The following is a 15,831-nucleotide window of genomic DNA, read 5'->3' as shown; positions in this document are numbered from 1 at the left end:
GTTTCCTTTCCTAATGCATACTTTCCGCGAACCAAACGTGGTCTTAATAGAATTACATATCTTAATAACTCATATTACAGGACATCTTGAATTTAACTTACGACCTCATCATCGGACTATCTTAGCTCATACAATCACCTATCTAAAGCGTCCAGACATCATCATAACTTGCATATCTTAAACTTCCATGATCACCAAAGTTTGTTACCTCATAAATTTCTAAAGTAGTGTACTAGGAGAACGGCCTTAATTCTAATCAATGTTCCCAATGCAAAACGCAACCTAATACAAAATACGTTAATCCCACTAAATCATTAAAGCTCGCTAACAATGTTTGGTTTCGGTTACAATCAAGTTATCAACATTCAACACCGCATTCATGGGAGACAATGCATTGATGGTTCAGATCCCAAAATGTAAACGAAAACGATGTTCCCAAAATGTAAATTTTATTTTTCTTCCAAAATAATGATTTTTGCAAAAACAGTATGATTTGGTATGCTGTGTGGATAATTTAGACAAGTAGAAGACTCAAAGTTTTTGAATGACAAGCCGCCTTTAAATGAGAGATTTTTTTTTTCTCCCAAAAATAAGATGACAGATTTTTTATTTTATTTTATTTTTCCAGAATGACATAATAGGAAACTAAGAATAGTAAAGCAATGACATTTTCAGAGACTAAGACTATAATAAGCTTTAATTAGCACAAGGTTTAATTATTCAGAAACCTTTTACATTAAACCATGGCCAAAGATGGCAAATTACATAAATCACTCCACGAAATAGGAAATTGATCCTTATGGAAGCAAAAACAGTCAATAATACAAAAAATGTGGCTCTAATTTTTCATAAGAACTTGAAGATTAACACTAGTCAACCTCGAGTTAAAGCTGATTTCATTGGGATGATAACTGCCTAATTGGTCTAATTTTGATAAAATTAGTGTGGATTGGACAGTGGGATGATACTCGATCACCTTTCCGATAGACTTGTCTCATCTTGCAAACCTCAAGTTGGTATTGTGCAGACGTGCAATATCTGGCGCAGATCAAAAGAGGTGGTGGCATGGGGAGTTTTAGTGCGCATTAGAGGTTATGAAAGCTTCTTGCCAGCGCGCAATGGAGTTTTAATGTGGATTGACACCGATATGGATGACATGTACTTATATATTTTAATAAAAGATCGTAGCACTAAGCTCAATTTATAACTGTTTTAGGACTTAGATGCATTCGGCTTGTTGTACGGTAATTAAATAATATGTGAAATTATTTAGATTATGATTCATGATTTCATTCTATCAACTTTAATAGGTAAGGTACAATGTATTATTTTACCATAATCATTATTCTGACGTTTTCTTTTTTATTTAAGTGAAAATTCATTGGAAAATCTTTTTTTTTTTTCTAAATTGGATGATTACATCCAATTTTAAGTCAAAGAATTGGATATGAATATGACCATCAAATTACCCTCTTTAACCCTTTTCACCATAAATGAAAATCCCATTTCATTCATGACACCCTTGAATGCCTGCTTTTCCCTTTGGAATCACAATCACCACACCAAAGTGACGACGTGGGTTTGTGTGAGGGAGGAATAACAATAAAAATTAACAACAAAGTAAAAACAGAAAAAAATTAAAACAAGTTTTGTACCTGAAACGCAAAACAAGTAGAAAAATAAATGAAAACAGAAAAGGGCAGGAAGGATAGATTGAAACGCAAAGCTGAGAGATTGATAATTAGAAACAATGAACAGTTTGCAGTTGTTGCTGGCGTCTTGGTGAATCCCAGAAGAGACCAATATAAGGAGAGAGAGAGAGAGAGAGAGGGAGACCCAACACAACGAGAATGCCCAAAAAGTCCAAGGGAGAGAGATTCCCTCATTCTTTTATGGTTGAATAGTATTAAACAAACCTCAAAACAAACCCACTTCTCCTCTCACACAAACCCACGTCGTCACTTTGGTACAAAACCCTCTTCCCTTCCTACTTTTGTTTCAATTTTATATGTCTTGATGATTTCTGTGATTGTCTCTCTCTCCAAATCTTGTTTTTATTTATTTATTTGTTTTATTGCTCAACGTGCAAAAACGCTCTGTGCTCTTAAGAAATTTAGGTTCTAGTCTTTCTCACATCTCTAGCTAGCTGTGTTGTTCATCAAAGTTTTGATCTTTTTGGGCTGACTGTGTTGGATTGTATTATAACTCTTCTGGGTATTGTTCAGTCTGTGTGTTTGAGCTTAAGACTCAGCTGCCTTGGTATGTGATACATGTTTTTCACACAATTTCAGTTATCTGAATTATTGTGATTCTTATTTGGATTTTGTTGATGGATTAGTATAAAGTTTGCAACTTTGTGGTCTGGGGTTTTGTACTTTCTGGATGACTGAATCATTATGGTTGTATTAACTTGCTTGCTCTGTTAGGCTCTGCATAAATTTGATCAGGAATTTTATTTGGGATTGTTTGAAGAATGAAAGATTGATTTTTGTTTCTCTGGTTACTGATTGTGTCATTATCAATGTAAACATCTGATAGTTTATTTATATCAACTCATTGGGTCACAAGGCCACAGGGTATTGTTAATTATTTAATTTTAAATTTTTGTTGAATCCTTTGCTGGTGTCCATTGTCGATTTTCTTGATGCCACACTTCTGTCTCATCTGATATCTTTCTAGGCTGCTCTTTCTCCGTCAATATTGTTTACCTGCTTTTCTTGATTATAAAAATATATAGTTTTGGAGGTTCTAGGACCAATTCTTGAGCTAAATGTTTACGGCAATCTCCGATATTCTTTGTTTGCTGCTTCTTCAATCCAACAATTTAGCAATCTATGTATTCATTTTAATATTTGGTGTTTGATTCAACAGCTGTTTCAAAAGTCTGAATTGTGGAGAATATTTGTGAGGAGTCGCAGTCTGTATTTCAAGGGCAGTACATAGATTCCGATTGTTTGAGGAAGATGAGTGTGTGACTGTAGTTGATTGTAGCCCATCTTAAGGTTTGGTAATGGGGTCTGCAAACATGGAGAAGAAATGGCTATTCCCTCTTGTCATAAGCTCTTGTGTATGCTTATTCCTTCTAGCCACTTCCTTGAACTTGGGTCTTGTCTCTTCACCACACAAACTCTTCTCCTCGATGTTACAATCTCGAGTAGCAACAAACCAAACCGGTGCAGCTTTCGCTGAGGCAAAAGTTTCACAAGCTCCACCCCCTCCCGCAGTACCAGCTATTCCTCGTTTTGCTTATCTAATTTCAGGGTCAAAAGGGGATATGGAAAAGCTTTGGAGGACCCTTAAGGCTCTATACCATCCTTTGAATCACTATGTTCTTCATTTAGACCTTGAGGCACCAGTAGCAGAAAGATTGGAGCTTGCTTCACGAGTGCAAAACGAAACAATGTTTAATAATGTTGGGAATGTATTTATGATAAAAAAGGCTAATATGGTCACTTATAGAGGACCAACAATGGTTGCTAATACTCTTCATGCCTGTGCCATTCTGCTCAGGAGGAGTAAGGATTGGGATTGGTTTATCAACCTCAGCGCCTCGGATTATCCGCTTGTTACTCAAGATGGTTAGTCTATATCATATAATGTTGTATAGTTTTCTGAATTATAAATTTTCTGTGGTCAAAGGATGTATGGTTATGTGCTAAAAGATTATGTTTAATGTGTTTCCTATGCAGATCTTCTTCACACCTTTTCAGGTCTAAATCGAGAACTGAATTTCATTGAGCATACTAGCCAGCTTGGTTGGAAGGAGTAAGTGCTCTCTCTTTCCTGCACTAAACATAGCTTAAACATATGTAATACTGTCAGATACTATAGCCATAACGGCCCATAACTGATCTTCATATTAAATGGCTTTTTTTCAGGGAAAAAAGAGCAATGCCTTTAATTCTAGACCCTGGTCTCTACTCAGCAAATAAACAAGATGTCCTTTGGGTTACACCCCGGCGAACATTGCCAACTTCCTTTAAATTGTTTACTGGTGAGTAATGACTTTGTTCTCCTATAGTTTTGATTTCTGGTTACTCACAAGACATTGAACTATGCAAAAAAAGCGGAAACTTTTTTATCTTGAGGAGACAATATGAATCCCACATGGGAAAATGGGGACCTTGCTATGGGTTTATAAGGATTTGGTACTTCATCCATTGCCAATTGGTTTTGTATGTGAAACCCAGATTACTTTATCACTAACTGATCACAATCTGAACATTGAAAATTCGGTCAAATGTATGTGTTATGATTATATCTGTTACTTATGGAGGGAATAGATTGCTAGGTTGCCAGAATTATGTTTACTGAGCTTATGGAGGGAGTTATTCACTACAACTAGGTGTCAAAATCTTCTTGTGAAATTAATTTTTTGTTCATGTCTGCTGGGTGTTTTCTAGTTATTCCCAGGTGAAAGGTTTTACAAAAGATTTAGGAGTCACTTTTGAAGATAGAAATTTCTAATAGCTGTGTGCTGTATGAAAAATAACTGTTGCTTTGAACAATTGGATAGAAATCAGTTGCATGAGTTGGATCACCAGCTGATAAATTGATGAATTTCTGTTTCTTTGCTCTCCTTAGCAAAACCATAGGGTTGGCTGTAACATAGGCCTGTACCGCATTATTAATCTTTTCTTTTCACTTTTTTCTGTTTATTTGATTTCTTTGTCTTAGACAGTTATTTGAATGCCAAATTTTGTTGCAGGTTCGGCATGGATGGTCCTGTCACGATGGTTTGTTGAGTACTGCGTTTGGGGTTGGGACAATCTACCAAGGACCCTTCTCATGTATTACACAAACTTTGTCTCCTCGCCTGAAGGCTACTTTCACACTGTTATATGCAATGTGCCAGAGTTTGCTAAAACTGCAGTCAACCATGATTTGCACTATATTTCTTGGGATATTCCTCCCAAACAGCATCCTCACACCCTTAACATAAGTGACACAAGCAAGATGATTGGAAGTGGTGCTGCCTTTGCCCGGAAATTCAAACACAATGACCCTGCCCTAGATAAGATTGATAAAGAGTTACTTCACAGAAGAAAAGATGGCTTCACTCCTGGTGGTTGGTGTGCTGGAAAACCGAAATGCACTAGGGTTGGGAACCCGAACGAGATCAAACCAGGTCAAGGGGCTGAAAGGCTTCGTGCCCTTGTGGATAGGCTGACATTGACAGCTAAGTTTGGTCAAAACCAGTGTAAATAGATTCTCTGGAAATTCTTTGGAGCAGGTGTTAAGAGATTTAGTGAAAGGAATTGAAACTGTAAAAGAAGATAGAAGTATCTACAAGCTGGACAAGAGTTCTGTTGTTATTTATGGGATACATTTTGATGTCCAGCTTGTTAGATTTGAGGCAGGTTAACGTCCTTTCGAGCAAAACCAAAATTGTCACATTCTTGGAACCAGAAAGGTGTTTAATCATCACTGATTTGGTAGATTCTAAATCTAGAACTTTTACAATCATATATCTTAGGATCCTATATCTTATCAGTAGTATACTTTTTTTTTCCCCACCTTGCTTCTGTTTCTTCAGATTCTTATGCAATTTTCAGTCTTTTTTATTATTACTGCTTTTGACAAGTATTTTTTTATTTTATTTTTATCAAAGTCTCTCTAGTCTTTTTTTATTTATTAATTTATTTTTATCAAAGTCTCTCTAGACTACAACTTTGACAGCATCATCACAAATTTCTAGAACTGCGAGATGATACAAATATCTAGAACATGAAGTCCTTGGATTCAGGTTCTTCATGCCATGTTCTCCAAAATCCCAAAATCCCCATGTTCGATATTATGAATTCGATTTTGGCATGTTTACCCATCTAGAATAGTGAAGTATGAACGGGAATAAACTGGTGGGAGAGCTTACTTTTTGGGGTAAAGCTATAGTATGTTAACATTTCTCATACATCAACTATTTTTACCACTTTAAGGACTCATGTTACCACTTTGAGGACTAATATTACTATTTTGAGGACTCATATGGTAAACTAAGAAAATTTACCACTTTAAGGACTTATGTTACCACTTTGAGGACTAATATTACTATTTTGAGGACTCATGTGGTAACTAAGAAAATTTATCACTTTAAGGACTCATGTTACCACTTTGAGGACTAATATTACTATTTTGAGGACTCAAATTACCACTTTTAAGGCAATTGTATGCATGTCATACGTTAACATTTTGTAGAATTTTCCTACTTTTTGATGGAGGGCTTGCATTCAGGTTTTTTTTTTTTTTTTTTTTTTTTTTTTTTTTTTTTTTTTTTGGAAATAGTGGTTAATGTCATTAGACCAACAACTAAAAGGTCATGTTTAAATAGATAAAAGCAATGCTACTCATTACAAGTCTATATGAGCTCGCTTAAGAAAGCGAACCTACAGGACTTGCATTCGGCATTGCTTGTTTGTTTGTTTTTTTTTTTTTTTAACCAGTGTCATTAAATCGACAGCCAAAAGGCCAAAGTATACATACACTTAAATATTTCTATCTAAGCAATGCTACTCATTACAAGTCTATATGAGCTCGCTTGTGAAAGCGAACCTACAAATAAAGTAACTATGTTTTCTAGGGCAAAATCATTTACTAGCATCTCATTGGCCAAACACACAATTGTGGTACCAACAGAAAGTCACTTCCTAGCAAACAAATAGAAGCACCTTATTATCCATATGCCGCTTGAAAAAATGCAAATCTAATTTCAGATAATTACCAACTCTTGTAGCAGTTATGATCCGAAAATATTTGGTCATGGATCATATATCGACCCAACTGTCCAAGAATGTCCACTTCTTACGCCAGCCCCACCCTCACCACTAAGTGATAAATGAGGGTGGCAAGACACCTTTCCCTACAGGTCCATAAATTATAGCCAAACAGCCCAAGTTTGAGCTTAGGCCCAAAGGCCCAAGCCCCAACAAGGGAGCAGAAGTCCTAGCCCTCCACTGCCAAGCTACCTCCACCGTCGTTAGGCCCTCCGACGGCCGGTCTTTCCACCACAGTATCGTTGATCGATCAGAACCACCAAATCCCAATCGAAATAGCCTGCTAAAGCCCAATCCGGCAAACCTCAACCAACATCACCTCTGCAAACTACTATGGTCAATGATCTCGACCGGAGAAGCAGGGACTCTTCAAGCAGACAACCAATCGGAAAACAGTAGCGGACGCAGCTAAGGCCCAATGAGGGCAGCTGCACCCACTCATTTTCTTGGTTTTGTTTGATTTGCTTTATAGTATTTACCATAATGAAATCGTTTAAGCAATATTGCCTCCGTTGAAGAGCAATAAAAGTCCATACTCTAGAGTAGTACAAGACTTTTATATGTAGTATTAGTAAAAAACTGTGTTTGTTGGCCCACAAACATAAAAGAAATGAATAAAAAAGTCCTCTTTCTAGTCTATTTTACATGTATTGTTAATTACATGCATGTGCTTTGCAGATTGTTGATTGCCGATTCTCTTCTTTTTTTTTCAGAAATTCCTTTTTTTTTTCTTGTATATAATTAGAATTATATTGATTGATAGTTGTAATGTTTTGCTCAAAAATGCTTCTTCTTCTTCTTTTTTTCAAAATATTTATGGATTTTTTTTTTTTTTTTTTTTTTTTTTTTTTTTTTTTGTAGTGTGAAGTTGTGAAAGTATTAAAAGCAAATATTAACCCAACTCTTTTGTTAAGGTTCATTCTATTTCTTTCAAAAAAAATTTGCCCCCACATAAATATAATCATGCGTCCGCCACTGTCAGAAAAAGGGAGATTGAAGACCGTCGACCCTCTTCCTCCAACTCCGGCTGCCGAAGACAACCCAAAATCAGCCACTTCGCGCCCCGACCAACCAACCATCGACAAACTTTAAGAGCCGACCAAAACCAAACCCGTTGCCGCCGAGACAAACCAATACTGAGCAACAACCTCAAAAGCACTGTGCTCCTCGTCAACGAAGACAAGCCGTCACCTTGCTTGCCAAATGAGATCGGAGGTGAGCCAAGGATGCCACCACCGCTAGTCTTTTCTTAAGTAAAATTAGAGAAAATTTTACAGATAGTACCCCAAATAAAGTCCATTCATCATTTCGGTACCTCAATCTTTAAAACTATAACATTGAAACCTGACACAATATCAATGCTCTCCGTCAATAACGCCGTGAAGCTAGATTTTTTCCATGGGAAAAATCGTCTCTCCATATTTTCCCGCAAATAACAACTCCATCAGCTGGTCACATCAGCCTTTTCCCTCCAAAACTATCTTCCATTCCCCTAAGAAAATGCAAAACCTGACGATACTAGTCTCAATCGACATTATTTTCCCGCCAATCACCATTGTACTTAGTTATCCACCTTAGCCATTTCCCTTAAAAACAAAAATCTCCCTTTCACCATTTATATCAATATCTATAGTGAGCCACCTTTTGTCTGCATACAAAAATTAGAGGCATCTGGAAATTAGAAGACACTGTTGGCCATTAATAGAGTCTCAAAATATAACCTCTGTTACTCAAAAGTTTACAAGCCAAGGACTTGAAGTCTACAGCTGCTTGCAAAAATTCACAAAAGAGCATTGATAGAATGATAGCAATATCACAGAAACATGCAAAAATGCTACCATAATCAGTTGGTTATACATGCCAATAGGTTACTTAAATAGTCATAGTAAGATTAGATGTGAAAGCCTTCAACACTTCCACAGTGGCTTTTTCTTTACTTCATTTTTTGTTCGAGCTGCATTCTGAGTTGTTGTGGTAGAGCTTGATGATTGAGGTTGCTTCACTGGCTTGATCCTTCTTGCATATGCCTTGCATGAGGCATCTCTTATCCTTTGCCTTTTTTTTATAGATTCACTTGAACACAGAGAGAGAGAGAGAGAGAGAGAGAGATTTTGAAGGTGAGAGACTGAGAGGAGTCCTTTTGCGCATGGAAACAATCTAGGTTCACAATGTTATTTTTTTTTTTTTTTTTTTTTTGAGGTTTGGACGACAGTAATAACCACACACACCCTCATGCAGTGTATCCCAGCGTAGCCGGACTAATCACTGCATCGTAGACGCACGAACCTTAGTGTTTAATCAACCTAATTCCCTCAAATCTGCTGGCCACGGGGTGGAGCTGGGATTTGAACGCTAGACCTGGGGGTTCCAGACTAGGCCGCTCGACCAACACACCACACCACGTGATTAGGTTCACAATGTTATTGACGGAGGGCATCGATATTGTGTCGGGTTTCAATGTTGAGGTACATTGTTATAGTTTTAAAAATGGAGATGTTAAAATAATGGATAGACTTTATTTGAGGTACAAATTTCTCATCAAGTTACTCTTTCTTCTCATATGTATGTTATTGACCGCACATCTGTATATTGATCTTTTTTCTTTTATTTTCATTTGAGATCAAATAAGCGATCATGTCAATTGTTGTATGATATAAGTCTTAACACCTCAGCGCTTCAATTACCTATGGAAAGTTTAGGGTTTATGACCATTCAAAACTACGTATGGTCTTTGCCGCCTCAAACAGAATACGTATTTGTGTTTCAGAATTTGAAACTTATAATATAGATTGATTTTGAATTATATAATTATACAGAAACACCAATTTTTTTTACCTATCTTTTTCCCTTTAAATTTCTATCTACATATAGCATTGGAACATCAAGTCTCACTTTTCACATTAACCACATCCCGCTATGATCTAATACCAAAATTTGTTATGTTGCTTGCAACCATTGAATTCCTACAACCTTCTAAAGCCTATGAGCTACACAAGCTTCTCTGGTATAAGATTCCTTTACCCCATTCTCAATATCCATCCAGCCAGAATCAAGAATTACCATGAACAAAAGGTTCAAATCAAATCAAACCATCTCCAGGATTTTGATATTCCCTGTGGAATTTGCAGCAATTAAGGTGGAGGATTGGCCACGCCAACAAACAGATGAGATAAATTGTGCAGCATCATCCGTATCCTGGCCAGAAAGCGGGTCTGTGGCCTGAAACTTGTACGACAACGCCGGCATTGGGAACACCTTGTGGTAGACGAAAACCTGTTCAACCAAAAACTTAAACACCAATTAATAGGAACATTAACAATGCATTGGTATGATTTCTGAGGCTGTTCAACCGAAAACATAAACACCAATTGATATGAACATTAACAATGCATTGTATGATTTCTGTGGCTGGGGGAAAGAGAGAGAAATATTGTTCTTCAGATCAACAAAATATCAAAGTAAATCCCGTTCTTCTATAGTCTCCCATAAAAAGAAAAAGAGAAAATGGCCACCCACTAGGTCTTTTCCACAGAATCCTAGTGAGAGTTTACTCTATTCCCAGGCCTTGGGCCTCCTTCAAAGCAAAAAAGGAAAAATGTCCTTATTGGGAAATCCATAAATTGTCTAAACTTACTGGGAATTTTTCCCCCAAAATTGTACTTATTAGCAATTTTTCTTTAAGAGAATACAAAAAAGAAAGCTTGCATTCCCTCCCTGGTGACAGCATTATAGAGGCAAGAGGAACAACCAGACAAGCATGAAGATTCTTGTTTTAAATAAAAACTAAAATACCTCATTAGTCTCTGAGCCAGTAGCAATGTAACCATCAGAAACTGACAAACCCACAAAGTTCTGCAACAAGGGAAACATACAAAACCTTCAGATTTTAAGCTTATGGGGTCATATATGACTTGCATTGAGTGAATGGAATTAATACATCCGGGCTCAAAATTAGTGTAACAGACTCCAATGACTGGAAAACTGTACAACAGCATTTTGTTAAATGCAATCTTATTTGTGGTTTCAGTTTGCAAATATCCATAGCCATGAAGATATAATCAAATAAGAGGCTTTTGCAGTTACCCATTGTAGGAAAAAAAAAACAAAAAACAAAACAAAAAACTTGAACTACCAGATTGCACTTAACAGATTGGTCAAAAAGACCAAACTTTATCTTGAAAACATTACTCTCAACATATTAACACCACCTCTAACATCGTCACAGAAAAAAATTGGTATATGATTCACAAAAGAAAATATTCAGCATTCATTTCAGCTTCTAACTATTTAGAGAAAATCATTTACGTCTAGTAGAACACACAAACTATTATATACTAATTTCTACTCATCTCATTTAGTGACCTTCAATAAATTTTGAAATTCTTAATTACAGGCTTACAGCAGATGCAAATAGAAATAAAAGGAAGAAAACCTTTAATATGGCTGCTGCCTAGAATTGCTCGTACAATAAATGAGTGAAATTACCTTCACATTCATGTGACCTGTGAATGACATAACCGGAGTGTCTATGACTCGAGATGTGCATGTTGACAAATCCCAAAGCTTCAGTGTGTTGTCGGTGGATGCAGAAACAAGATTCATCCTATCTATGAACTTGACATAACTCACAGTTTTGTTGTGTCCAATCAATGTACAAAGAGGAACCTTCAAGTTACGAAGATCATAGTAATAAATTTTATGATCCGCTGAACCGAATGCAAGGGAACGACAAGAATCCAAAGGAAACTGTACACAGCAAACATTGGCCTTTGTTTTTATTGTACCAATACTTTCTCCCTGTAGAAGCAACCACAGAAGAAATCAGCTTATCATACATCCAGAATTAAGTATTTGCATCATGCAAATAGATGACTACAGTACGTTTAGTTTCAAAGCTGACATCCACCAAGTGCAAGAATATAATTGCCTGATTGATACTCCATAGCTTAACAGAACCATCATCACTCCCGCTGGCTAGCATTGTTGGGTCTGCTGATGAAAAGTCAATGGACCATACACGCTTCTCATGTTCTTTCATCTCCATTAGTACTTGACTTCTTGTAACATCCCACACCTTAACAGGTTAAGCAATTTAGTTAATACAATGTGATAGAGAGCTAACAAGTGAATCACAAATAAGGCGTGACCTACCTGCACTACACCTTCAAAGTTACTTGAAGCAATCTGGCTTTTGATATAACTGTTCCAACATATATTGCTTAGCTTTGATCTGGTAGCTATTTCAACCACAGGATAATGGATATCACGATCCTCGTTTATGATTGAGTCACATTCAAATATTTTGATTTTCTTATTAACACCAGCTGTAGCAAAAAATTCTCCATCCCGATCAAAACTAAGTGAGCATACTAGATTTGAGGAATTCAGAAGATCTGCCTGCTTCAAATCAGCCTTCACTTTTAATTTTGAGAAAGATAGATACTTGCATAATCCCTCAAGAAATGGTTCTATCCAACCACTTCGTCTACCTTCACTATGTTGTTCTTTTAATGTCAAATTACTCACAGAACTTCTTTCAGTTGCAACAATAGAACCTCTACCATCACTACTTATTGATGAATGTCTAGTCAAGGGTTTGGCTGAGTGCTTGATTGGCCTACATCTCGTCAAAAAATATGCCGACTCTAGCTTTTTAAAGTTGTTCATCAATCTGGAACTTCTCAAAAGAATACTTTCTTGATTACCAGTTTCTGACTTCTGACCATCCAAATTATCATCACACTCCTCTCCATTGTGAATATGGACGCCTGGTCTGAACCGTTTTCTGGATCCACTAGCCGAATCATCATCATCAGTAATATTCATAGATGGGAAACTTGATGTTGAATGATCTTCCTTTACCAGCTCTGGGCATGAACCACCTTTTCCCTTGGAACTTGTTTTGTGCTTCACAACTTCTTCAATATCGGAACACAGAAATGAAACAGTATTCCGCAACTTATCAGCTGCTTCCTGTTTCCTTTGTTTTACAAGCAAGAGAAATTCCAGCAATAACTCCTGCTCCTCTATTTTCTCTCTAAGCTCTATTGCTGCTTCACGTTCTTCTAAATCATCTCTTGGTTCATTAAGAAATTCACTCTGTAGCAATTCACTGCAACAGATAGGAAAGTGGATTTACAAATCAGTAGAAATTTTGTTACAAGTCAATAAAAGATGCAGAATGCTAGAAGATGCATGGAGATCCCTAAAATGTCACACCAAATTATTGAAGCAATGATTATCCTGTATTTGCAAACACTTTCAAAGTCGAAAACAAAAGATTAGACTTGATCAATTTCAAAAATGCAAGCAGTTTACATATCCACCAAATGCAATTACTAAATATTCTATTTGCCAAGAAAAATATCTTTTAACACCAAATCAATCCTAGAACATCAGAATACAACTTAAAACTGTAGTACCATTTTAAGCAACACTAGGCTAGTGGCTCCTTCTCGTATTTTCTTCTTACCCTCTTTTTTCCAATACACTGGATTATATCAATTTCGACGGTTATGAATCCATAACAACCTTGAAACTGACCTAATCTAAAATTTTCATTTAGAGACTTATCTTTTGGATGGTCCACAGGAGTCTCATCATGCCTAAGATAGCACACCACGAAAGGTAAGCTCTGGTTATTTTTTATTCCAGGTGCAGCCAGAATTTTAGATGTATTACTAATACACCTTAGACTTTGAGATATATTGGTCCTGCCAATCTAACTATATGGCTTAGGAAAAAAAAAATCAGAGTCAAATTGGAAGTTAATCTGTAAGAAGTAATTTACCCCATTTTAGGCCGACTATTTGGCTCAGGGTGCAGTAGCCATAAGCAAAATGAAGCTTCTTTTGGCCATCTCAGCAGTAATTGCGGAGGTAGAACTCGATGTCTCAGACTAGACATAGTCCTGCTCTTTTCTTCTCTTGAGCTGAATGGGCAGAATAACTGGTCACACGTACATCATGTTAGTCAACAGAAACAAAAGAGCTCTAAAGTCTAAACAGAATTGACTTTCATCAACAATTGATGCACCTTAAGATCTTATTTTACTTATAATGTAGACACAGAAAACTTATAATGCAAACAGAGAAATAGGAAGCTATTATTTACAAACCTCAAAAAGAAGAACTCCTAATCGATAAATGTCTGAAGCACAGGGACTTGGACCACCAGCAACCTCTTCAGGACTAGTATACCAATTGCTCTCCATGAGCAATATTTGTTTCATTGGAAATGGCTGTCTCTTATCTTCTAGTTGAGCACTCCTCTCTCTGGTTCTATGTTCTTCACTCTCTTGCATTAATGATTCACGAGCTGCATATATTGAGCTTGACTGCATGCAACCTGTATCTGACAAAGTATTTGCGGGAGCTTTCATAAATTGAAAATTTCCTCTTGCTATGTTGCTTCGTTTCTGATGCAAGGCAGAGGTTAAGTTCTTCGATTCCAGGGTTGGGCTATTTAACCCATCCTCGGGAGAATCAGTGCCAGAATCTGAGCAAGATGCAGACTCGATGAAAGAGACATGATTAAAAGAGGACATAACAAAGCAGGAAGGCCGCACATTATGAACAACAATTCCTTCTGAATGTGCTACATTAACAATTTCCACTATTTGCCTAAATACATGCAAGCATTCAAATGCATCAACAGATCGATCCGGTCTATCCAACCATTGCCTCAAGCTAACATCTCCCCATTCAATGGCCCGAACAAAAGGTTCAACTGGTACCTCATCCTCACACACCCCAGACAATCCACCCTGGTTTCCTAGGTCATCAGTGTGTGCCACCACAACCCCATCTCTCTCATTCCTTAAATCCGAATCCTGCAATGAACCACCCAAGAAGCCGAATCTTCTAGAATGACTAAGCCTTGGATTCCGGTTTGAGACTCTGGAAGTATTCAAATCTCTAGAACTATTAGACCTCTGCCAAGCAGACTCAGATGAGCCTTCCATTATTATCCTCCTATAGCAGCATGAAGGCAATAACACACACATCCAAGAAAGTCTCTCACTTCCACCACCATGTTGAATCAAAACCTCATCTCAGATAAAACCCAGCTTCTCACCAAGCAGAGCACATCAACAACTTGTCAACGACAGACAGATTTCCTGCTGGGCATAAAAGTAACTTGATGAACATTCACTAACAAAATCTCAGCACATAAGAAGAAAAACAGATACAAGCAGAGACCACCATCAGCACACTTAAGAATGATCCAAAAAGATCAAAACAAGTAGAACCAATTCACCAATTCATATCACAGTCACAAGAAATGCAAACAAGCAATCTAAACCAAGCAAACAAAAAACCCACGAAGAAAAAACTTGTCTTTGGCACTTACATGAAGAAAAGACCATCACTTGCATGTAAGAGAGAGAGAGAGAGAGAGAGTTACCAATTCCACCATGAAAAAGGGTACACTGTTTCCTGTTGAGGCCTATCAGAATTAACAGTAGAACTCTCCTAAAAAAGAAAGCTCTACAGTTTCTTAGAACCTCTCTCCAGCCTCATAAATCCCCCAATATTTTCTCCAACAATAAAACAAACAAAATCTCCCCACATAAAGCACACTACTGTTTATAATTTTTTATTTTTTTTTTAAATTTATATAAATTGACTAATAGAATTCTCCTAAAGTATGAAACTTTGTTTTTTTATAAGTAAATTTGGAGCTCAAAATCTCGTATCCTGATTGGGTCTACCGTCTATCACAAATGTGATTACTTTACTGCCTGCTTGGCAGACAGAGAGTCGAGCAAGGCCACTTCTTTCAACTCTCTTCTTTATCTTCCCGCTTTATTCCAAACTACTAACGTGGATCAACAGAGGCCTCTAACTAATATGAGATCAGAGGCAAAACAGTATCATCATCATCATCATAAAAACCCACGTGGCCCATCCATGAAAAAACTTAACTAGAAGACAAAACAAACAACTGGGTCTTTTCTAATTCTACTCTGGTATGGTGTGTATGTTTATTATACGGGATTGTCTACGATACATTAATGTACTTATACATTAAGTTGATTAGTTTAATACAGAGATAAACT

General features: G+C 36.9%; 2 protein-coding genes across 7 annotated transcripts; one reads left to right on the top strand and one right to left on the bottom strand.

Moving 5' to 3' along the window:
• Positions 1-1,733: 1,733 nt before the first annotated feature.
• On the top strand, positions 1,734-5,516 carry LOC133727969 (beta-glucuronosyltransferase GlcAT14A-like). Of its 2 annotated transcripts, none has more exons than XM_062155397.1 (5): positions 1,734-1,966; positions 2,872-3,578; positions 3,690-3,765; positions 3,879-3,994; positions 4,709-5,516. In XM_062155397.1, exons 2-5 carry the CDS (start codon positions 3,011-3,013, stop codon positions 5,206-5,208), a joined length of 1,260 nt encoding a protein of 419 aa, XP_062011381.1. In that variant the 5' UTR covers positions 1,734-1,966; positions 2,872-3,010; the 3' UTR covers positions 5,209-5,516. The 2 variants fall into 2 exon arrangements, with proteins under 2 accessions (XP_062011381.1, XP_062011382.1); XM_062155398.1 differs by lacking the exon at positions 1,734-1,966 and adding an exon at positions 2,016-2,259.
• A 4,009-nt stretch (positions 5,517-9,525) lies between these two features.
• LOC133727964 (protein SPA1-RELATED 4-like) lies at positions 9,526-15,442 on the bottom strand. 5 transcript variants are annotated; one of them, XM_062155390.1, is made up of 8 exons: positions 15,123-15,438; positions 13,888-14,892; positions 13,561-13,718; positions 11,922-12,882; positions 11,698-11,844; positions 11,256-11,567; positions 10,563-10,622; positions 9,526-10,043 (listed from the first exon to the last, which is right to left on the bottom strand). In XM_062155390.1, the coding sequence occupies exons 2-8, from the start codon at positions 14,773-14,775 to the stop codon at positions 9,855-9,857; spliced, it is 2,715 nt and encodes a 904-aa protein (XP_062011374.1). In that variant the 5' UTR covers positions 14,776-14,892; positions 15,123-15,438; the 3' UTR covers positions 9,526-9,854. The 5 variants fall into 5 exon arrangements, with proteins under 5 accessions (XP_062011374.1, XP_062011372.1, XP_062011375.1 ...); XM_062155388.1 differs by having other exon boundaries at positions 13,888-14,889; XM_062155391.1 differs by having other exon boundaries at positions 15,177-15,438.
• Positions 15,443-15,831: the final 389 nt, after the last annotated feature.

The sequence above is a fragment of the Rosa rugosa genome, chromosome 2, assembly GCF_958449725.1.
Source record: "Rosa rugosa chromosome 2, drRosRugo1.1, whole genome shotgun sequence".
In the NCBI taxonomy this organism is placed as follows: Eukaryota; Viridiplantae; Streptophyta; class Magnoliopsida; order Rosales; family Rosaceae; genus Rosa; species Rosa rugosa.
Note: the sequence above shows the minus strand (reverse complement) of the source record. Positions and strands in the feature narration are given on the sequence as shown.